General features: G+C 43.5%; 1 protein-coding gene across 1 annotated transcript in view; it reads right to left on the bottom strand.

Moving 5' to 3' along the window:
- Positions 1–6,446: 6,446 nt before the first annotated feature.
- The window catches only part of syt3 (synaptotagmin III), a 38,718-nt gene continuing 20,320 nt past the window's right edge, over positions 6,447–24,844 (bottom strand). Inside the window, exons 7-13 of the mRNA XM_086184664.1 lie at positions 20,838–20,964; positions 16,402–16,620; positions 13,603–13,723; positions 11,371–11,542; positions 9,191–9,320; positions 8,617–8,708; positions 6,447–8,143 (exon numbers count right to left, since the gene is read on the bottom strand). Coding sequence (XP_086040790.1) covers positions 8,619–8,708; positions 9,191–9,320; positions 11,371–11,542; positions 13,603–13,723; positions 16,402–16,620; positions 20,838–20,964 — 859 coding nt within the window. The 3' untranslated portion in view covers positions 6,447–8,143; positions 8,617–8,618. The remainder of the gene's footprint in view (positions 8,144–8,616; positions 8,709–9,190; positions 9,321–11,370; positions 11,543–13,602; positions 13,724–16,401; positions 16,621–20,837; positions 20,965–24,844) is intronic.

Below are 24,844 nucleotides of genomic sequence, written 5' to 3' on the forward strand. Positions count from 1 at the left end.
AAATCACATTTTGGGTTAAGTGACTGTTGAGTGACTGCTTTACGGCCGCTGAACCTAAAGATAAAAAGATAATCCTGCCCCCCCCCCCCCGTTGTTTAAGGTGAAAAATGCTTATTGAAAATCACTCAGTCACTTAATTCCACCCCTCTGGTTACATTTGAGAAGAAGTGCATTTGAGACACGCCCATAAAGGTCACCCATGAACCTCGGGGCTCACTGCCAAAAATGGAGGTGAAAACAAATCTGTACTTACAGGTACACTCCTGGCAAGCACACTTAAAAGTACAGTGTTGCAAGGCCAGAGGCTTCACCTTCAATAGAAGTGAACTGAGGGGGACACAACTTTGGTTCAAAAGGGCACACGCCCAGTAGCAAGCGTTTGGACACGTGGGCCCAGATTTTGTCATTAAGGCCCGAGACCTCGACAGTACAACAGTGTTCTTGTCCTTTTCGTGTTTTAAAATCAATTTTATGCCAATACTCGTTATAACACCGCCACTGTAGAGATGCTAAGGTGATTTTCCTTGTTTTTAACAATCAAAATAAACATCCGTCTACCGATCTCGATTTTTGAATTTCAGTATTGTCCTGCTTGGATCTGTAAATGTTGAAATGCTCTTGATGCCTTCCTCGTGAATAATTGAATGCTTTGGAATCAGATCTCCAGCAGATGTCAGCACATACCTACAGTAAGAACAACCTCATATAAATAAATATAGATATACATGTATGTATTTATGGCACACAAGGTTGCAGATTAAAGATCTTTTCCCCAAGAGTAGGAATCCTTGATGGTGTTTACTTTGTAATTACATAATTAAAGTGAAGTAATGGAAATCGGTCCAAGGACTTCAACAAGGATGTAGCTCCTTTTGAAGGAACACTTTCCTATTGATGATATTTAAATGAGACATGTTGAGGCGTGAATTGAGGCCATGAACCCTGACGTTAGGTCTCGCTGGTTTGCAATGTTGTGTTCCTCTTCAAACCTCCAGCAGACAACAAGAACATCATCACAACATCAAGTATCTGCATACTAACCTGCTGTCAGATCAGCACAATGCACCAGTGGCTAACCTGTGGTTGTAACACATCACAGCGCTGTTTCTGTGTGTCCAACAATAGCATCAACTCCCCTGTGGCAGTGCCAGCCAGACAGCTCAGCACAGCGCTCAGCAAAGGGCTTCAGAGCTCATCAAACTCAAAACCTCCCTCGGAAACAATGCTCCGTATCAATTCAACCCAAATTCTAGAGAGGCCAACCAGCTGTGCTGGGCTCACACGATTTTTTTTCAATTTGGGTAGTGCCTCTCAGGTGTAGGAGTCCACTGGCGTTAAAAAAAATCAAAATAAAATAGAATCAGTCAGGAGGAGGTTTTAGGGCCAATGCTTCGCCACTGATGCAAACATTCCCCCATCCAAATGGCTTTCATTCTGACTGAGCAACAGGACAAATTCAACTGACGTTTTTGAGTGTGCATGAGTGTGAATGTGCATGCGTAGGCACCCCTTTACTTTGCAACTCTGATGCTTGCTGCCGCTCAGAAGGATATACTGTGTGTCTCGCTGCTTTGAACTTCAACACACACAGCGCCAGCCGTTGCCAAGCAATTATAGAAAGCCTGCTCTTGCCGTGCGCCTTCAGAGAGCCAGACAATGTTTTATTTTTTCCGCGCTGTTTCTTGTTTGGTCAGAGAATGACATAATAAAATATGAATGAGAAGTAAGGTTGCGCTGTGACTGTGAGGTCCAGGTGGTGCGGTAAAGACGATTCGTCTCCTCTCTGTGGTACCCAGCTGGGATGCTGAGGGCCAGATGGTCGGCTCACAACAGGTAATCACAGCCAGCGTGCTGATACAATGACAACCACACTAATGGGCTAGCAGAACCACACAGCATTTGGGATGCTATGATAGAACCCTGCCCTTCTTGTCTCTGGGGCTTTTTGCATGGAGTCTGGCACTGCTACTGTACAGTCACAGTAGTGAGTCATGGATGGACTTAGTTTCCCTTACGATGAAGATTTCAAAGTCCAACTAAAACAGCATTCACGAGTGTCTAACTGCTGTATGGTGATGTGCTTCCATGTGAAACATCCAAGGAATCTGAAAACATGTTCCCAGTTCAGTGGAGCTCCAGTGTTACACTGACAGGATAGCAGTAACCCTAATGGCTCATTTGCACATACCGACATCGAGTGATGGTAGTTCTGTATAAAATACACAGCATCCCCCCACTTAGAGACAGAAACGCTGATAATCCTGCAGGGAAATGTTTTATTTTCCAGTTTTTCTACACCTAGATGGGTGGAATATCCATACGGACGATTCCAGAGACGGCTGCTGAGACAGGTGAAGCCTGTCATTTAGCTCACTCCTAGCCTGTTAGCTTTTTTATTTATTCATTTATTCATTTATTGCTGGCATTCTGTCCACCGTCAATCAGGAAAAGACAAATGTTCAGGTTTTTCAACATATTTAAGGTAAACACTGGACCAAAAAGAAAGAGCGGACGACTACCAGTGCATTAAACAGTTATGGACTCCAGATGTATGCATGTGGAAATGAGGCATTACTCAGGAAAAAAAAAACCTGAACTTTCAGAGTGAATTTCAGAGAAGCCGCACGGACAGCGTGTTTGCAAAAATAAGCCAGCAGGCTACGCGTAAACTAAATAACAGGCCTCTGCTTTCTGTAGAACTGTTTCTGAAGAATTCCATATGGATATTCCACCAAAAAAAAAAAAAAAAAACACAAAATAAACCTCTCAGCTGGGCTAAATGATGGACATTCCTATTAGCGGGGGCATACTCAGAGGGTCGCCTTCAGGTGGGGTTGTGTTTACCTTGTTCTCATGGACACCCCCACACAGCCACGTGTGGAAACGTGTTGTTGGAGGAGCTGTCACTGATCCTTTCCAGTTTGGCAAATGAGCTCGTGGACATGCACGCCGCTTCAAGTTTGAATATTCAAGTGGATGTTGTGATATTGTTGGTTGAAACCGGTTTCCACCATTTCACCCATTCAACCTGATGTTGAACAGATGAACAATGCCAGCAAGGATCTGAACTAAAAAGCCTTAATTTTTATTTATTTATTTATTTTTTGCAAAGTTCAGCTTAACTGTAAAAATTCCACCCAATAGAATGTTAGACCATGCGCTGAAGTCTTTGTTGTGAAGATGCTTAAATTCATAAATTCCTTGTTCATTCCCTCGACCCAAAGTCTTCTCTTTTTTTTAAAGAGAAGTAAAGCCAAAAGATGTTTCAACAAAGTTTCTGTTCATGAGGTGAATACTATTACATTCCATCATGAAAGCAAATTACAGAGAAGGTCAGCACCCGTACTAACACACCGTTCCCCTGCTGAGGCATAATACGCCGACTTGAAGTTTCCACTTGCATGCATTCATTGAATTCATTATTTTGAAAGCTTTTTATTTATAGTGTTGGGATAAAATGCTAAAAACTGTATACCTGGCACAACAAGTAAACCTTTAAAAAGGTCGGGGTCCCTTTGTGCATTTGCTTTCCAGATGAGAAAACGAAACTTTGGAGTCATAAGAGGTTTCAGTGGTGCGTGTTCAGGTGGTGCGGTTGATGTCATGGCGTAAAGTGGATATTAGCATAAAGATTCTGGTCCTGTCAAGAAAATTGTATTCATATTTAATGATGCAATTCATTATCACTTATAATAATCAGATATAATTCCCTGCTGTCAGCTTACTTTAGACAAATCCCTCCAGTGTGACACAAGCAGCTCTGTGTTGCACACCTCCCCGAGTCTCTAACTTGCCTCCCCTGCCTCCCCCTCTGCCTCTTTCAGCTCACTGAACTGAGTGAAATGTCTTTCCGTCTAAATGATTTTTTTTTTTTTGCACGGTGGGAACGTTGCCATGGAGACAGCAGCACACCCCCCCCCCATTCAGCCCCTCCTCCCACTTTTCTCTCTCAATAGCGTTAAAGCTTTGCTAACTGGTGCGTTGTCATGTGTGTATGAGTGAGCGTCGTGTGTGTGTGTGTGTGTGTGTGTGTGTGTGTGTGTGTGTGTGTGTGTGTGTGTGTGTGTGTTCACCGTTATTCGGCTATACTGCAGGTGGCCCATGATGAGTGTGTCTATATACAGAACTATCCTCCTCCACCTCCTGTCTCTACTTCTACATTCACACACATCCTGCATGCAGCTATCTCCTCTCCAGGTTTTCCCATTTGTGTCCTCCTCCTCCTCACTGCCAGTCTCCCTCTCTTCATCCTCCTTCATTTGTTTAATCCTATTCTACTCCTCCTCCTCTGTCATCATCCCCCTGTCTTCCCCCTCTCTCAGCACCGGAGTTGCTACTGGTGGGCATAGATGCTTTAACAGGAGATAATAACCACGACAAGTAATATGTGTTTTAAAGATAAAGGGGGGGGGGGGGGCAGGGTAGCCAGATGGAGCACAGGCCAGGCAGTCGTGCTCCATTTTGCATTTAGGCAAAATGTAGCTACAAATAAAGAATTCATGACAAAGTGGCTGAATAATTACACACGACTTAATGCACAGCAGAAAGTCTCAGAGAGCTCAGTGATAAAAAAGTTCAGGCTGCCTCTATCCAGGTAGAGTGTTGTACCTTCACTGCCTGACTCAAATATAGATGCTGCATCTCAAATGCACAGGGCTTTGCATTTTATATTTAGTACATCGCCTGGCGTGTGTACAGAGCCCCAGAGTGGCCAAACTGTCCGTAGAGAGAAAAATATATGTATGTGTGTCCATGTGCAGCCGCGAGATATAAAATTTGTTCTCATAATGCATTCAAACATGGGGACAAGTTACATATCTGGTGGCCTAAAGGTAACAAAATTGTGGCCTCAAATTAAAATAAAAAAAAATTAGGAGGAAAATTTAGAAATTGTGGCACAATAAACTTAATGAGAGTCAAATCTTGTGTGCACAGTATAACTGAACTTGGGGAAGCAGATATATCTTAAGGCCCCAGATTAATTAACCCGAGGAAACAAGACAATTTGTTCTTCGTGGCATCAGGATACTGAAAGTGAGGGGGCTGTTTCTGTTCTACGCCAGCTAAATATGTTTATGCTCCGCTCTCCCCGGCCACTCCAGGGCTCTGTACACGTTTGACCCGGTAGATTTAAAGAAGGCACACACACCGAGCTTGATGATACATATCATTTATTTTTGTTATTGTTGCTTCAGCCACACGGTTACTTACACATTCACCAACATCCCGGGACCTGGTACAGCTGTCCTGACTGAAACAATCGCCCTGACTGAACCCTCACTCAAGTTCTCAGCATTAACCAATTAAAAAAGTAAACCTCTTGAATAAATTATATATATATTTATATATATCAAAAAAATCCAAAAGAATACCAATTTGAGAAAGATAAATACAGCATAAACGATGTTATCTCACCGTTGTTTTTGACGACAGAGATAAACAATTGCTAGGTCTCCATTTAGTCATCATTAGTAGTATTAGTATGAAGTTCATTGTCAGATTTTGCTTAAAGCATCACTTATATAATTTTTCATTGCATCAAGTTGACATCATTCATGTTAATATAAGCATGCAAACCCCATGACCATTCAGAACTGCACTAACACGAGAAGACGGCGAGAGAGGAGAGAGGGAGACAGAGAGGACGGGGGTGTCACACACAGAAAGAGGGCAAGATGGAGGGACGTGACACAGCTGTGGAAGGTGGGGGCGGGGACAGAGTGAGTCGTGGAAAGGTGAGGGGAGAGGAGAAGGAGGAAAGGTAGCTGGAGGAGAGAATGAGTAATCAGACAGACCGGAGAAGGTGTGGTGGTGGACAGGCGGTAGGAAGGAAAAGAGGGAATGTGCCGGTTCCACAATGAGGTTTGTAATCTATAACCAGGCAGTAACATGGGGGCTAAGTAGGGGAGCAGGGGGAGCGACGCTGGGAGAGAGAATTATGGCGCCCCGAGACCAATGGATCAATACCATATCTACTTATACAAGCTGATCGATAATCCCCAAGCTGGCAAATCACACTGAATTCTTGCGGGTATGATGTGAGATATGTCACCCCCCGCATACCTGATCGATTTCATTGATAAGTCGCTGCACGTCCGCGGTCCAAAGACAGAGAAAACCTCTCTAAAGGTGTGTGAGGGGATGAAGGGGAGATAGCAATACAAGTAGCTGTAGTGAGGCGTTGTACTGTTGTTTTTGCTAAGGTTACAGTAGTAGCCGTAGTAGCCGTAGTAGCAGTGACAGACATGGCTTCGTATCGGTTTACACAGGAAGTGCAGAAGTTCCAGTCTCTTGTTTTCTCACAACACCTCCTCCTTCATTTCTTGCTTCAAGGGGATCTAAATTTGTCTGGAGGCCATAACAAATGGATGTTCTTTTTTTTGTTCTTTTTTTTGTGTTCTGTCTCTTATATTTAATCAAAACATACCCAACAATTTAATTTTCAGTCACTGTGCCATCTGTTTTTTTTTTTTTTTCCCTTGGACATACAGTACACAAATTACTGAAGAAGTACACGATCAACACAGTTACTTACATCAGGCAAAGGGTTAGAGGAGGGCTGAATGATTGGCAGCTGATATCAGAGACGACATAGACAATACAAACTAATGTCTATGAAGGACAGTGTTTCCCCACCTAGTGCAATGAGGCACGTATTGTACACACTCGCTCACTCACACGCACGCACTCACACGCACGCACGCACGCACGCACACACAAAATGGCTTCTTGTTAAGACATGAGACAGAAGACACTTTTGGCTCTGAGACGAGCGTCTGCGGATGCCGAGGATTTGGAGGAGGCGAAGACAGAAATGGGACGAGGGAGGAGATGAGCACACAAGGTCACAGTGACACACAGGCATACGCACACACACGGAGAGAGACGTGCACAAATACAAAACAAACACGCCCACAAACACGGAAACACACACTAATAAAAGCAACACAGACGTGTGTGTCCTTCTAAAGTCTTTTCGGGGACATGAAGTGGACTTGAAGATGAAATTTTTCTCACTCAAAGCTTGACAATGACCTCTTGAGAAAAGAAAAGTCCTGGAATGATGGAAAAATAAAAAATAGAATATTGATATCCTTCTCTTTGGGATACATCCTCCGCTCCAAAAGAGATGCTGGTCCAATCCCAGACACGGGGGTTCAGCCCATGTTGTCCCACATTAAGAAAAGTCTGCCAGTTTAGCTGGGGACGATTAGTCCATGCCTCTCATGTCTTCCTCACTGGACTGTATAAAATGGCATGAATCTTCTTCATCTACTATAACACACACGACAGAGCAAAATAATTGGAAAAGTAAAAGTCAATGAGCACCATGAGGTTTGTGACAAAAAAAGCATGAGGAAGACGGACACATTTCAAGGTTGCGTAACATGCTTTGACCAGAAAATCTGTCCTCATTTTTCGCTCCTCTGACATCAATAAAGACCACTGGGTGCTTTGGGGGTCTTTCCTCTGTGAGATAAGTCTGAAACCACAGGGTGCGGAGCCGAGGGGAAGGCATCCAAAATGGCCAGGAGAATCCACCATGGATGTTTAGTCCTGCTCAGTACTGCACGAGACGTGTTCTTATACAGCACGGCGTATACTGTACACAAAGAAAAAATATCAACATAGTGATTTTCTTCTTTTAGAGTCTATACAAGGGCATGAACCTTTGGTCCTGGTTGAAATGGCCATTCAGGGATGGCTTTCTTTTTCTTTTTCTTTTTTGTTGTTGTTGTTGTTTTCAAGACAGTTGATCACATCACACTCCTCCTAGATGAAATACTACACTACTCAGAAGCACACATGGACTACGCACATACTACAAACTCTGAGTATTTATCTGTGTATGTGTGTGTGTTTCCTTTCCAGGTCCCAAATTTACACCTGATATCAGTCCTCCTCGTGTCCACATGTGTTTGTAAATGTGTAGTCTGATGCTCAAAGTGTAGCTTGTTGTGATGGATGTTTTCTTTTTTCTCCCCGGCTTGGTAACGATGGCGGGGATTCATTAGCGGGAGCAAAACAGCACTAGCAGTTGGACACTCGCAGTGTCTCCACGTCTCTCTTTCTTTGATGGAGAGAATTATTCACAGATGAGAGGAGAGAAAGGAAAGTCTGGAACTGGAGAGATGATAATGACCTGAGGAAAGAGGAAATCAGGGAGAGAAGAGGCAGATTAAGCAAGAGAGACAGTAGCAGGGCGAGAGAATATATTAACAGGATGCAGTACTGTAAGTATGAGGGGGGAGGAGGGGGAGATGGCATTACATAACCCATAACATCTAGATTATACAGATGCTTCTGCCTTAGAGCTCCTACATCTGACAGCTCCACAGCCTCCACTTTATCACACACTCACAGTCAGGTCATGCTTTTAAAGAGTCATCCAGTATTCCTGTGTAAATCTGACTGGAGAGCATCTGCTGCACAGTTCAGGGATGTTTGCCATACTTAAACATTCCAGTACAGTCAGTCCTGTTAACATGCAGAGTAAGAGGGAGTCGGGTTGCCTCACGCTGGAGCCCAATTCACTGTTGCCTGAAAATGCTTCCACAGTATCTGCTGGTGAAAGATAGAGAGTAAATAAGATTTAAAAGAAGGAGGGACTCTCACTTTTAATCGGAGTGAGGACTGTCCACCACGATGTGCGGCTTAGGGGAGGATGTCGTTTCACTCTTTGACACAAACGTACCAATCGCTTTTTCCTGCAGCGAAAAAACAGATTTTGCCTCCATCAAATCTTCATGACAACAAAGGACCATGTTATATTCACTTATAAGAGAACCCACTCATCTCTATTACTGTATACAGAATGCTCTTAAGGCCACTTTTAACAATGTCACAGGAGGAAGACTTTTGACCGATAAAGAACTATCAATATATCAATTATCAAATAAAATATCGTGTTCCTATCACGCAATCATGTCATCATTTACACCTATATTTTGTGTTTAGGAAAAACACCTGCTATTAAGCTGCTTTCACTGCACCTGCTAATGTTTCTGTTCCATTACTTGAGTCAGTGGGGCTGTTATTACTACATCTATAATCACCATTTAATTATTTATCAATTACTTTATCATCCTCAGCACCAGTGAACTGTGGAGCTGCATATAAAAGACAGGAGATCATACTCACACACACTCACACACACTCACACACTGAGTCACGCTCACATGCACATTACCTCCACAAGCTGATGCCAGTGCTCTATTGGTTTGCGTGGATTGGCCAGCATGGCAGCCCAGTGCTCCCTCCCCGGTCCATCAGCCTCGCTGCCCACACGACACATCCCTATAACCTCGTTATGACCGATACTGACACATGGCAAGGGATGGAGGGATGAAGACAAGGACAAGAGAGGCAGAGAGAGGACAGAGAAGGACGGTGGGGGTGAAGGAGGGAGTGAGGATGTAATATAGCAGAGAGAGAGAGGGGGAGACAAGGCTTGTAAGAAACAGACAGAGAGAGTCTCATTTATCAACCTTGAGTACTGGGAAACGAGTACAGCAGCCGAGGAAGGATATTGAATAGCAGCTCACCAGTACACAAAGCACTGTACAGTATAAAAGCTTGATGTCAGCGGGGAAGCAGGCACGAGCACAAACATACAAAAGCACACACCTATGGAGATGCCAAATGGAGGGCAGACGACATAATAGAGAGGCGGTGCATCCATACACAAACACATCAACCAGCCAAGTGTTGCTGCTCGCAGCAGACAGAAACACTCTGGCAGGGTTACGCTTCCTCCTTCGGCATTAGCATAATTCATGCCTATTCATAAGGTTCCTGTTGAACAGGGAACGTCCACCATGAGGCTGACTCACGAGGGGCCTTCATCATGTTCAACACAGCCACAACACCACCAAAATGTGACAAGCTCAAAGCAACAGCGAACACCACTGAGCACGTGCGAACGCATCGTCAGCCTCGGCCAGCGCGTCCATTTAACATTCATGTTTGTCCTCATAAGTGATCGGATATGATAAAGACTTTTATTTTATTGTTATTATTTTTTAGGATTCTCACGAAAAGTCTTCAGTTTCCTCTCTGACAAAGCAGAACTCATTATTCCCTCAAGGAAGACGACACGAAGACCAGAAAAGTGTCTGTATTGTGACGTCACCATGTAGTTGACCTTTGAACTTCTCCCTGTGAAACCTCACTTCATAGAGTTAAACTATTTTTCCAAAACTAGCGCTAGAATTATGGCCGAACAGGTGCCTCATGCAGTTGCATTGATGTTGACCTCTTGACCGCTAAAACCAAGTTAATTCATTATTCAGCCCGAGTGACTGTTGATGAATCTGAGTGAATTCCTCCCAGGCTTTGCTGGCAGCCTGTGTTTGAAGACAGAAACTTGTTTTCTCAGGTCAACTTGAGCTTGAACTCGAGTCAAATCCTCTCATGAGGTGCCGGGGAACGTTTTCGCCATATTTGAAAGACGTCTGTTAATTTAAACCGCGTTTGTGAGATGATCGTGACGTTTGGCCGCTTTACATCAGATGGGCTCATCCTTCACGCCAAATATGAGGGAATTCCCTCGGGGGAGAAATCCCGTTCACAAAAGCAAGCACGTGTTTTGTGCAGTCACAATGACCTTCACCTCTGACCCTTGACCACCACACTAAGTTCATCACTGAAATATGATGAAGGTGTTGAACTTTAAGGAATTCCCTCAAGGCGCCACTGTGATAGCGGCCCTTGCAAGGCCAAAGGCTCAATTTCTGAGGTCACCGTGACCTCGATCTTGAGTCGAGTCACTCCGTCGAGTGCGTGTCGGGGAAGATTCTCAGTCGTTCAGGTCATGGTGTCTTTCAAGTGCTGTGCTGTAGTCACAGAGCTCACATGTGACAAACGACTCTGTAGAAGGTCACACCCACGCAGAGAAATGAAAGCCTGCAACTCCCCCCCAGTGGCTTGGAACTGAGGAAGGAAACTGAAACAATCCAGCTGACTGCGACATGGCAGTTCGGAGATTTACTGAGCCCGAATCTGAGCATTTTCCACAAGATGTTAGAAATGTGTGTGTGTGTGTGAGCTCACCATGACCTTGACCTTTGAGTCGATACACTCCCCTGCCTGCAGCATTTGTGCCAGAGTCAAAGGACTTCCCCCAAGGTGTTGTGTAAATATGTCAATATGATAATCGTGTTGGTGAGGTCACAGTGACCTTGACCCTGGACTACCTAACTTGAATTACTTCATCCTTCAGCCCGAATGAACATTTGTATCAAATCTGAGGAAATTCCTTCAAGCCAGAGACAGACGGTGGGAACTCACCAGCACATGATGCGAATAAGAAACATCTGTTCCTTGTTAAAGTCACATTACTACATAATAGCAACACCTCCGTTCACTCACCAGTCATAGTCCATCACCGCAATGATGATGGACACACTTTCTATATTTTCATTGGGAATGTCAAACACCAGCGCCTCGTTGTACGTGGGATTCAGCGTGTTCTTTTTAATGGACGTCTTCCTCTTTTTTAGCCTGCGACCGTCACAGATCAGGGAGGCTTTCACGTACGGGTCTGAAGGACAGACAGAGAGGAGGAAGGACAAGAGAAACAGAGAGAAATGATTAGGGAAATAAATGGGGGAGAGGGATGAGAAGCCGGGTTGAGGGAAAACAGAGAGAGAAGGAACCAGAGGAAAAGAAGGCTACAGAGAGAGAGAGAGAAAAAGATAAGATTTGTTCTTGCAAACATTCTGTATTATGCTGACGGGTATCTGCTTCGGTAACACATAAAAGGCATGAAAATCAAGTCACCTTAGCAAAGCTGGATTAAGAGCACAAAGGGAGAAAAGCAGCGCAGGTTGAATCACTTTGTTATCCATTCAACATGTGCACCTCGGCGACAGCAGCCAAACACACACCCACGACTCAGCTTTTATTCTGCGCTTTTAAGCATCTTTCCAGCTCTGGAATCATCTTGGCACCACTGTGGCAATCATTATCTCATTTAATCGGAGAGGGCATTGCTGTTGCAATCAGATAACCGAAGAACAAAACATCTTTATAATGTCTTTGATAACAGAAATATTAGCATTCCAAATCACATTTGTTTCTTTTTTACTTCACACTGATGCCTCAACTTCAGCTAATCTTGTTTGCAACCAAACACAGTGGAACAGACCTTTAAGGACTTCAGCTCCGGGTGATATCGTATCAAGCCTACTTCTGCTTGGTGAAGAGAGAATCTGCTCAGAAATGATCAATCTAGCGATGCATTGTGCATCCCTCAAAGTCTTTGGCAAGGATCTGGAGTCATTTACACTCATTCCATTTAACATGTTTTGTTTCCTTTTACTGCAGCCACTGAGTTATAGGGAACCCATCAGTTTTGACAGAGCAGTGCTGTTTGCTGAAGATGAAATGGGATGATGTCTGTGTGTAGGGAGGGAGTCCACGCGAGGAGGCTGAGTTCTAGTCCTGTTTACAACGGTGAGTGGGTCGCCACCGTTTCGAGATTGTTTTTAAATCAATACAACACCAGAATCTGTAAGGTGAGACGGCTGCTTCCTTCCTTTCTGAACGCGGAGCCGCTACTTTAACAAAGACAAAATCAAGGCCCAGCTGACAACGTGTTCCTAGTGACATCGACTCCCCACACATAATGAGAGTTGGATGGGTTGGTTTTTTTTTTAAAGGTGATGTACAATCAATGGCATGAGCTGCAGATTTCTGTCGTGATGTGACTCTGCACATCTGAAACTGACACTTAAAGGGTAGCAGCAGAATCACAGTCAGCAGCAAACATCGGCGTTCGACGCAGTGTGATGACTCCAACTGGAGCACTCGGCCTCGATTAGTTCTGAGATCAGCTGGAGCTCACATCCCTTCGTGGGTCTGCCCTGCTGGATGCCAGCCAGGTGCTGGACTTGACTGACGTTTTTAGTTGAAAACATAAATGAGGTTCAAATTAAAACCCAGTGTTGATCTGATGTCAAACTCCACTGTCAGATATGAGACCAACTAAATATCAGGGTCGAAAAAAACTTCAGAGCTCACGTTGTGGTTTGGATGAGAACATTTGAAAGATGTGACTCCAACAAGGCATCAACATCCACCTGTGTCAGTAAACAACACTGGCACGAGACACCCTGATGTAGAGCTGTGGTCAGGTGACTCAGCCTACGTAGGCCAGCCGGGTGAAGACTTGAGTGCAGGTGGCGCGAAACATCTCAGACAGAACCACAAGGTTAAACTGTCTGTAGGGCTTTTGGATCATGAACGGGTATCAGATGTGTTGATATCTATTATTATTTTGCATTTCTATTTGAGGCGGCTCTCCGGGGAGAAGCCTGTGGCTCTTCACTGGAGATAAATGGCGTCTCCTACAGATTCATCTTTTCTTCCAAAGGAGTGGCGCCATGTGTTGGAATCCATGTTTTTAATGAAAAATATCTTTACATGGCTTAATGCCATTCAATATATTCACCCGGTAGTCATTTACAGGAAGATATGAAGCTACCCAGATGAGCGACACAGCTGTTTGTGCTGAGATGGCTAAAGCTGTTTGCTGTCATATGTTTTTCCTTGAAATCAGTATTTTAGTCAAGCTGCTTGCTGTGTGTGTTAATCCTTTACCTGAGAACCCGGTCAGATCCATGGCTTTGAGGTTGGTGGCCTTGATGATTGTAGCCGTCAGCCTGCCTGCAGTGGGCAGGTAACACAGCGAGAAATTAAGCTCCCCGAGATCGGCCTTCTCCTGTAGGTCAGCACACACACACACACACACACAGACACACACACACACACACACACACACACACACACACACAAAAACAAGCAGGGACACTGTGATCACACACACACACACACACATGCATATAGCATCGGGCTGCAAGCATCAGATTGGAAAAAATAACCGACAGATATCCTTTGGTTTGATTAGAAAGTCTGAGGCCAGAAAAGAGCTGCGTCTGCGAGTGACGGTGGGTGACAGCAGGCGTCGTAATGTGGACAGGCAGAGTGTTTAGGCAGAGGGGAAGTGCCGTCACTGTAAATAAATCATATGCCAATCTGTCGATGTCCCCCAGTGGAGGAAAGTGTTAAGGAGAGGTGACGATTCTTGAGGCTTTTTATATCTCTCGCTCCACTCAGCTGATCTTCTCCCTGCCAGTGGCCTCAGTGGCAGCACAGTAATGACCGTCATGATATTCAGGTCGCGCTGTGGCGTGATGACTCTTTAGCGGCGTTGAGCCTCACTAATCAATACTTCTCTGGGTGAAACACTGAAATACGCTTAGAGGCTTTGAACTTATTTAATAAATGAAACATCCGTGCCAAAAATGTTGAAGACTTTGCTCTGTCTAATTTGCTAATAGCCTTCTATGAATATTTCATATAAATCTACTCGGACACCGCTTGATGAAAAGTTTGGACATGGCAAACGGCGCCTTTCCAGTAATCTATTTGGACTTTTCTCAATTGTTTTTCTTACATGATCAGACTTTGAATGAATCTATATTCCTCACAATGTCCAATCCGCATAGTTTTTGCATCCCGTCTGGGCTGAGTTCACTCAGAGATGTGTTTTCTAAGTGATCGGGAGCACAGACACACATCAAAACTCGTTTTATAAATAAGGGTTTAATTGTGTGCAAGGAAAAGAAAACAACACTTCAATTGTGATTGTTTTGACAGTTATTACGTTTACGATTAGAGTCGTGATGAGAATTTTAAAGTTTCAATCAAACTGGACGTTATTTCTTCTTGGTCTGTACCAAACAATCTTTACACGTGGAGAACACGATTCATCATCTCAGTTGCAACAGAATGCTTCATTTTTAATGGGGAGTTGTTACACAATTTACTTGAGCCAAAATAACCACCGCTCCCGCAAATTGTTTATGATTATTTTCTGATTGAATTTGCAACCCTACGTTAACTGGGATCAGACACGGAACAGAGCCTCACAGTACACATCTGTATTCTGACACACGCATGTAGGCTATTGCCTCTGTGTGCATGTACGATGTTTGTGTTTATTTTTGGATTTAGACTTCCGTCTGATTGCTGTATGTTTATTCTTCTGCTATTTTCTGAAATGGAACTCAGGATGTTTTTGTTTTTTTTAACCTGGGCTCTAATTTTAGTTCTTTATTGGGGTCAAAACAAAAAAAAACCACACACACAACGGTTGAAGTCGTCCCACAATTGAGCGAGAACGCGACAAGCAGCAACACATGACAAAAAACACACTGCTCTGTTTTCACCGCTGACAGGCTGTTAAAGCACCAAATGGGCGCTCCGTCAAAGCCCAGAAGAAGAGAGAAGAAAAACAGCGACTGTGGTTTTCTTCACAGTGACAGAGGTCAACAGACACGGTTGTATCCCTGCAGGGGTCCCGTCCATGCAATCACACGTGTATGCAGTTTTATGTCACTTTGGTGCGGAAAAAAACAAAACAAAATAAAGCGGTCGGCTTTGAAGCGCGTGCGTCTGCAGGACTACCTTATTTTACTGTTTTGCCGCTGACAGTTACAGCGTCGTGATGCTTTCTGTGGATTTGGAATCCGGTAAAGTTCCGGACTCCCAAAATATAAAATAGTAAATCTACTACCGGTGCTCAGGATACAAGGCACTACGACTGTTCATTTAATATTGGAGTTTCGTCTTCATTACATTTTAAATGGCCTGAGGGCTGCACGATACTCCACAAAGACATTTACTACTGATTTTTTCTGATAATTTCGGACATTTTTGCTGTGGATATTATCAATGTAATGACAAGCTGATATCATATTCACACTTAATACATACTAAAATTACACTGAAATATCAATTTTGAAAATGTAATGGTTTCCTTTCTTTCCAAATGCGCATAAATCCATGTAAAATTGAAAGCTACAGCTCATGGGGCGGTTAAGAGGCGACCCTCCTTCCTTTTGTTTTGTTTAATTCACTCCGTTCCTGCTTCTTTTCTTCAGCTGCGAAGGCTGGACATCACCACATAGCTCATTCAAATGAGAGCAAATGAAGCAGAGGTGGGAGGCGGCTCTCCCCAAGGGGCTTGCCAACATTTCAGGGGAGGCTCCATAAATCGAAGTGGGAGAATAATACATTGGTTATCAAAAGCACGTCACACGCAACTGCCGAAATGTATGTGAACGGTGGAAAGGGAAAGTTCTGAGATACAGTAATTCTCAGTTTTCCCACTTTCTCAGAGTCAGAAACTAATCAATGCCTGAGGACACACCTTTTTATGGGTTTGATGGCCAATAAAACAGCAATATGAAGCTAGCTTGAATTATCTGCTGAGCGTCACAGCTGCGAGCTTTGTCTCCAACCCCTGGTATAAACCAATCTGATCTCTGTGGCCGTTTCCTCTTCAAATAAATGCGATTATCTGGGTTTACTTCTGCAGCAGAGCGTCGTCCTTACCGCTGTGCCCTCCACGATGTCCCTCCAGACGGGTTTGTCCCCGGTGCCCTCGCTGAAGTCCAGCAGGTTGTCCACCACTACCTGGCCGATCAGGTCGTGCCGTGAGAAGCGGTCGAAGTCGTACACAGAGAAATGCAACTTCCTGGAATGTAGCTCGTTCAGCGGCACGCCAAACTGGAACGTCTCGTTGAACACGGGGTTCAGGGTCTTTCTGTGAACCTAAAACAGAACAAAGTTGGGCTTCAGTTTCTTGGCCACACTTTCTTCCCCTCATGCCAACGCTGCATTTACATTTAAGACTTTTAGATTTTGTGTGATCCAGTTAGACATGAAGCAACAGTCTCAGTGGCTGAGATAAATTCAAGCTTCAAGTCTGACCGCACTCAGCGCTGTTTTGAAGTCTGGAATCCTGAAGGAGTATAAAATATATCCCAATAACCATTGCAGAAAATTTTTGCCAGTTACTCAAAGTGCAGCAACATTTCTTCAACCAAACAAACAGGATATTTTTCCGACCAGTGGAATACTAATTATTCTGGACTTGTCTTCTCAAAGGGACTAAAAAGTGCCGTCAAATGACGTGCAGCGTTTTTAAGTTTGCCTCAGCTTTTATCTGCGAAGGTCACATCTGTGAAGGCAGTATTTACCTGAGAGACACTCAGCGGTGCTGCGTTTCACACACTTTTGATGCAGTAATAGACAGAGTCCTCACAACCACTACAGCATCTTGTTCCTTGTCTGCTGTTCTATCCGTGCACTTTGGAACACACTGGAATATACACTTTACTTTTGGTACGATTTAAATGGTCGGAATACAGTTTTATATTTCTGTTTTTATTTACAAAAGTAAAGAGGCTAGCCTTAGGTTTGTCGGTGAAATTGTCTGCTTAGCTACCCAATTAGCTGCATTGCTACTTAAGCCGTTAGTAGTGACAGAAAGTCAAATCCAGTAACGTATAGAGTAGCTTACCTTTCTGTCTGGAAACTCTGAAACAATCTGATTTTGCTCTGTTTGCTGACTTCCTCACTCTGTGCATCACTGCATAAGAATGTTTTTGTTATTTATGTCCTTTTCTCCCATTTTCCACTGAGGGGAAAGCAGGGAAGGCAGAAACTGCCTCCCCTGTTGCTGTTTTAATTTAGGTTGATGGTTAGTAATACCGAAGCGAATGAAACCGTTAATATATTCAAGTTTAATGGTTTTTTACACCAACGTGATGCTGCCAAGTAAAAGGTCAATGAAAAAAATGTGTCTTTGTCCCGTCCCGTCCCCCCCTTTTTTTTTATTCTAGACAAAACATCTCCTGGGATCAACGTTAAGCAGCAGTGTTGTGTGAATGTCACATTCATTCACCGTTACACGGAATTCAATTTAAAATACGTCACTCACTTTGAGGAGAATATGTAACAAATTACCTCCAAGGGCATGTTTCCTATAATCTGCAGTCAAATACATATCAAAAGTAACCCTCCTAACACTGCTTATCAATGACCAGCATGTGGGCAGCATCTCTTCCATCAGATTCAATTTTGACTTGCAGTGAGTGGTTTTTATTCGTGTATTTTTTTTTTCTTTTGCTTGATTTCGTGCTGTTTTTTTCTCCTGAAAAGCACCCAGCTCCCTGTTGCTTTTATCCCAAACAAATTGGGAACATAAAAAGGCATCACTTCCTGTGAAGCCTCCCCCCACTCCCCCCCCCCTTTCCTTTTCCTGCCGCCACGGCAGACTTGCTTTGTAGAGGAGTTACTATAAAAGCTTTGATTAGCTCCCGGTAGGATCAGTCACAGTTCCCTGACAGCAGCAGAACAGATATTATTCCATGTAAATGTCATGAATCAGTATGTTAAATTCATCTGCATTTCTTCAAAAACAAGACGTATCAGGACACAGAATATTTCAAACAGGTTTGATTAATGGAGCGGCCAATGGCACTGAAATGTCCTTGAGAAAGATAATTAACTTCTACCAACCTGGCTGACCATGTTGCTCAGCCGGAGGGGGAAAATGTAATTTCATCTTTTCTTGTGGGCTTAAGAATTAAATTGAACCCTCGAAAATGAAATAAAGATCTAAAACTCAATGTTTTGTTCTCCAACATATCAAATGTTTCACATTGTGTTCACAAAACAACTGTGAGAGGAAACCCTCTAAATTCATCCCAGGTCAGTTCACCTCTACAGTGTTTCCTGCTGTCGCCTGCATAACGAGTCCAACAGAACAGATCATTTTAAATCTGATTATGCCGCCTGATGGAAAGAGACTAACTGCGATTTCCCGCTCATTGTGTGTTTCAACATCGCAGACGACCTTTGCGTGTCCCCAACACAAAATTTTTAACATTTGTTGATCTACTTGTGGGGTTTATTTACCATGAAAGCGTTTGATATAAACGCTGCCATGCAATAAAGCCGACGATAATGAAAATGTGACTCTACACACTCAGTTTTCCAAATCCAACTTTCATCACTGCATGAGTGCGTCTGTCATTCTGGCTTATTAGCACTTGATGATTACTTGTTAGCTTTGGATTAAACATGCAGCTAATGGAAATGCTGCGGCTTTGGAAGGCAGACAGACACAGCTGCAACATCTGCGTGTAGGTGATGTCTATTCCTCTTATTAGAATTAGTCGGAGGGATAAAAGCGAAGCAACATTTGAGTGTTGTAATATTGCCATGGTGATGGGGATGCAATTGAAATTAAACAATCATCTACACTCCAAACAAAAGAGGTGCAGTATTATACAAAAGACTGAGGCGTTCATGTTTTTCAAAGGGTGAGGGGGCTTTGTGATATACAGGAGACAGTCATACAAAGGGGAGAAATTTCAAACCGGCGCGGCTTCATTGTCTTTTATCAGTCACATTCATTGTCATTGGCGCTACATTCAATTCAGACGCTTTTCAACTTCAGAATTTCTCTCTCTGTTATCAAAGTGCTTCTAGGCAAGTCCCGCCACTCAGCAGCCATCTTGGTACGGACGAGATTACACCAGCTACTCCCAGCTCATAAGACCGTCAGAGTTAACCGAGACAGTCTTAAAGCAGCATCGTTAGTTTTGATGATCAGCAGCGCCCTCTGCTGTTTCAAGTGGTTAAAAACAGCGCACGCTGGTGCATTCACTGATTTAGCAGAGGGTTTTAATATGATTTGAAGCACAGCAAACAATTTTGAGACTCAGGCAAAGAAGGAAAGGTTAAAAATCAGCTATGAGTACATTCATCGTGGCAATGATATAAATGCTGATATCATAACAAAACCTTTCCTGTCTTTCCTTTTGTTTCATTCATTCTGACTGCAACAAAAGGAAAAACGCCCAGAGATGTAGCAGCCCAGAACTTGAGATAACTGGTGAGCATGAGGAGGAACTATTTTTAGTAACTGCATGCCTGACGGGAGCATGATCTCTCATGCCTTGGAATGAAGGGTGAGGGCGGCGTAGCGTGCATTTCAGACATCTGTGCCACCCCTGAAGGACCACGTGAGCACAAATATCGATCCAAATACGAACAACAATTCGTTGGGCTACAAATGTTGGGCTATTTGAAGTACATTTCCAAAGAAAATATACATGACCGCCACTAATAAATGAAAAATAATGGAAGGGTTGGCAAAAAAATTGATGAAAATTATTATAGAAAACACAATTAATCAGGCGCTTGCCTGTTCACCCTGCATGGTTTTAGCTTGCCGAAGCTGTATTAATAATATTAATGATAACATAGCTATCGTGTGATATATGACGGACGATATGGCACAGCTCTAGTGTCCAACAATGAGTGTTTGTTTCATGTTACTTAATGAGATGTTCAGTGCCGAGAATTCCAAGTGAGCTTCCAGTACCTGAAAGCAGCACCAGAAGCTAGCAGAGGAGAGTGAGAGCTGATCAATCTCATTAACCTATCGGATCAATGCTACAACATGATTGGCTAGATAGTGTTAGCAGACGATTGGCTGTTGGGGCGGAGGTCCTGGGCCTGTGTGTTTCTGTCAGGACTTTATCAGAACACCGTGTAAGAACACTTGTGATATTTACGAGCATCAAAAAACGGACGTACAATGAGCTCATACATTGTGAACTCCACGGAGAATATAAATTAGATGATGATGACTGTTTTTTTAGGGACGTTTTTTTTGTTTGTTTGTTTGTTTTTTAGGGCTAAGAGTAAATTGTCTGGTACAAAGCATGCAGACATGCACTCCGACATTGACAACAGTCGTCAAACACCAGAGTAACACTTGAGAGTATCAGTGTCCAAGTGTCCGGCAATCATTACAGATTACAGAAGTGAATCTGTAATGATTCCTCACGAGGAGGCTGAGCAGGAAAACAAGTAAGAACATTTAAAGCAGGTTGCATGGATTTGTTTGTTTCCAGATAATACAGCGTGTCACACGTGTGTGGTGTGTGTGTGTGTGTGGGGGGGGGGGGCACCTTGGTCTGGAATTTCTTCTTCCTGTCTGGCAGTAGGTAGATCTTCACATACGGGTCAGAGAAACCATTGGCGTCCTTCGCTGGTAGATCCAGAGCTTTCAGGATCTTCACCACCAACTGCTCCGTGCTGAGATCCAGGATAATACACATGTGCGCGTGTGCGCACACACACACACACACACAAACACAGAAAACATTCTAATCAGAAACAGAGCGAGGGTCATGCAGATTTACCAAAATACCTCGTGAGGGCCAGACAGGATCAGCCTACACTCCAATACACACACCTGTGCTCACATTGAACACACATAATAGCGTGGGAGGTTCCATGTCTCTGGAGCAAAGAAGAGCCAGAATAGTGTGTTTGTGTGTGTGTGTGTGTGTGTGTGTGTGTGTGTGTGTGTGTGTGTGTACAAGATCCCTGCAGCTGGATCATGGGCAGAGACATTAAATGTAAGAACAGGTGTACAGCGCGTGAGCAAGACAGAAGTAAACAATAAACACAATTGCCAGTTTATTAGGTACTCCTATAAATGCAGGCTACTCCAACGGTGCTGTGATAAATCCTCCCTTCACGAGGGTTATAATCTGTTTATTAGGTGTTGATTGATTTGAACGGAGGCTGTAATTCACTGTACTGGGTTATACTGAGGTGTTACTAATGCTTTTACAACCCTAAATTATATAATTGTGATGGACAAGATAGTAAAACATCTCTCTGTATAACCCAGTACAGTTCAGCAGCACCACAAATTACACCCTACAAAGTGACCTGCTCTCTACATGAATAGAGAAACCTCTACAAGCGTGCGTGTGTGTTATTTGCTTTCCTCAACAGCCGTTTGATCGACGCCACGTCTTACACGGGGCTTCTGGGAGAGTGCGCCTCGGCGGGTAGATAAAGGGGCGGGGCTTTTAGTGACAACAACAATGGACATAATAGTCATTCCATCACACACCAGAATTAAGCGTTTACACCAGTTTGAGAACAGCCTTGATTTGTAGAGTTGGGGTGTCCATCCCTGCTGTAAGAAACAAGGAAATGCTAACTATTCTAAATGAGATGAGAATGAAATTCACCAGTTAGTTTACATTCCAACACCAACTTGTGGTCACAAGCTTTGGTTACTGGCTGAGTAAATGTGGTCACTGAGTTTCTTCAATAAGTCAGCTGGTCTGGGCCGCTGCCCCCTCCATAAAGCTACATTAGGGAGCCACAGTTTGTGCATCGTCCCAATTTCCCTTCTGCGGCAAAGCGAGGAGCTTTGGAGGGTGACTCCATGAGGCTCAGATATCCGGTCCAGCCGTGGCCTCTCTGCATTACCAGCAGGTGGTAAAGCTGTGGCTTCTAACGCTGCAGGAACAAAGCCCTGTCAGGGGACACATGTCACACCTAGCCTGGTGAAGATTACAGCCACCTGCCAGTAGGAGCTAATAAATGTTTAACGACAGCTACTTTTACTGATTTAAATATGATGCCAGAAAAAGGGCCCAGACTAGAGCAGGGGACATGGACACGCGTAGGAGGAAATGCATTTCTAGGGAGATAAGTGACAGGCGACGCTGTAGGCAGCAACGCATGGGTTGGGTACTGCACGAGCTCATCATTCGTATAATAAGCCTCATGAAGGGAGGATTTTCTGCATGACGGTTGTGTTATACTGCATTAGTTCGACCTGGGTTTGGACCATAAATTGGCGAGCGAGACCAAACAAAGCTGTTGACGCTCAGTATCATTCGGGCTGATGTCCTCGGCTCCATCAGAGAGATCAAAGGATCAAAGTGTCCTTGAGAAGGGTACTGACTCAATGAGGCAACATTTTAAAGTGCTTTCAGTGCTGCGAAAGTGGAAAGATGCCATAAAAACAAGGAACCCAAGACTAAACCTTTGAATTTGTTATCCATATTGAAACAATTTTACCTTTTTTTTTTTTAAATTTTACTCTCTTTAATTTACAGCACATCTTCATTTTAATATGAACGGCGGTAACGGCACCGACACTGGTGTTACTGGAGGGAGGACACACAAAAAATAACGGCTTATTCTCCTTATTTATGTATTTATTTAGAGGCAGAATCTATAATCCGACTGTTCTCCCAAATCACATCCAAATTAACAGAAAGGTCCTCAATAATTAGACTGGTGTTGTACTAGAACTTGCTGGGATGTTCATTTGCTGGCTCTGCTGAAAATCTTCTCTCATCAAAATTGTTTGTAAGCAGCTCAGTATAACAAGCCTACATTTTCAATTACAAAAATAAATTAATATAATGAATATTTAATGTTATTTAGTGGTCAGAAAACTAGATTGGAGCTTTATGGTTTTAGTGCCTCATGCAAAAAAAGAGCTATTTCAGTAGCAGAAATAAATTGACATTGATATACGACTGATCCCTCGTGGTTTTGGGTTTTTTTGGGGGGGGGGGGGGGGGTGATGTTAAAGAATTCAAATGTAGATGCACAGCTTAGCACCAGATTTGGTCCAAAAATAGTTGAGTCAATTTTATCCATGTAGCACCAAATCATAATAAATGTTATCTCATGACACTTTACAAACAACTCTAGAATCGCACTTCTTTAATTAATTTAGAACCACAAATTCCCCGGGAGTAACTACCGGGGACGTAGTTGCAAATGTAGCAACACTGGCTGTCTGTCTCAGTGATACACACGTATACGTACGCACACACACGAGCAAACAGATGCAGATACTCTTACATTCGAGTGCCCCGTCCATAGGCTCGGCAGCATGTCTCATGCGTCATTTATTATGTATTTAATTACAAGATGAAGATGGCTCGGAGGCCTTTAATCAGACCTCGTTAGACTGTGTCTCCCCTTGTTAACCAGTGTGTCAGCACTTCATTAGCCGCTAACGGAGAGCAGTGTGAACTTTGGGGCTGAGAGAGGATCAGCAGGGCAAACACCAACAGTGACCCCGGTAGTTAGAGGGTCTTCTCTCCGTGTGCACCAATCACAAATGAGATACGCTTGCTGACAATACAACTTTGGCCAATCAGAGCACATGTTTACCTCTGAATCACAACCAATTAAGGCAATTGGATAAACATGCCCACTGCCATCACATCAAATCAGAGAGATGATATACAGGACAAATTGCTGTAGGAAATTGTATTTCCTGCTCGGGCAGATAAATATTTTAACAAGAAAACCCTGACCAATGCAAACATGGATCTAATGATGTTTAATCCAGTACAATTTGGAGCCACGCTGGTGAGAGACACTCCGCGATCACCGTGATTAACCAGGCTGGTTCGCACAAATACTGCGATGCACGAGCCGTGAATTTTCCTACATTTGTAGTTTGTCAACGTGTTTTCTTGCACTCATATTGCAGAACAAGACAGCTCCGAAGCGAAACCAAGGTTTTCACACATCCCTGAAGCATGCTGCAGAGAATATACCTATTACTGCCTGAGCAGAGAGTGAAATTCATGGCCTTATTCCTGGCAGACAATGCCTGAAAGCTAACTGTTATTCCCACAGTGGAAATGTGTCAGCTTTTAATGGGATTGCCAATAGAAATGCCTTTCCCAGAGGATCTGAGGAAGATTGACATTGTTGTTCCGACTGTTACGCTGCAAACAGCGGGGTCTCCCGCATTAACATACCTATCTTATCACAGCTTCTATGCTAAGACACCTCGACATGTCTTTCTACACAAACACACACACACACACACACACACACACACACACTGGCTATGTGTCTTGCAGCTCCCTCTCTAGCCGTTATGCTTTACTCCTCCGTCACTCCCTCCCTCTTATAGCTCTCACTAAAACAATTTCCCTTCAGTGTAATGACAGTCAACTACAGCACAAGATAAATTATCTTGTGACTTTATAAATGGGAATAGAGGGACACATGAATAGTTTTCGTCATTAACCTCTCTCTCCATTCAACTCCCTTGCTGATTCTTTGTAACTCAGGCTATAACACAGTCTAGCGTTATTATGTGTTGACAGAAGCTGCTGTTTAAAGTGGC

The sequence above is a fragment of the Aulostomus chinensis genome, chromosome 18, assembly GCF_037954235.1.
Source record: "Aulostomus chinensis isolate RoL2024-O1b breed Wild chromosome 18, RoL_Achi_v1.0, whole genome shotgun sequence".
Lineage (NCBI taxonomy): Eukaryota > Metazoa > Chordata > Actinopteri > Syngnathiformes > Aulostomidae > Aulostomus > Aulostomus chinensis.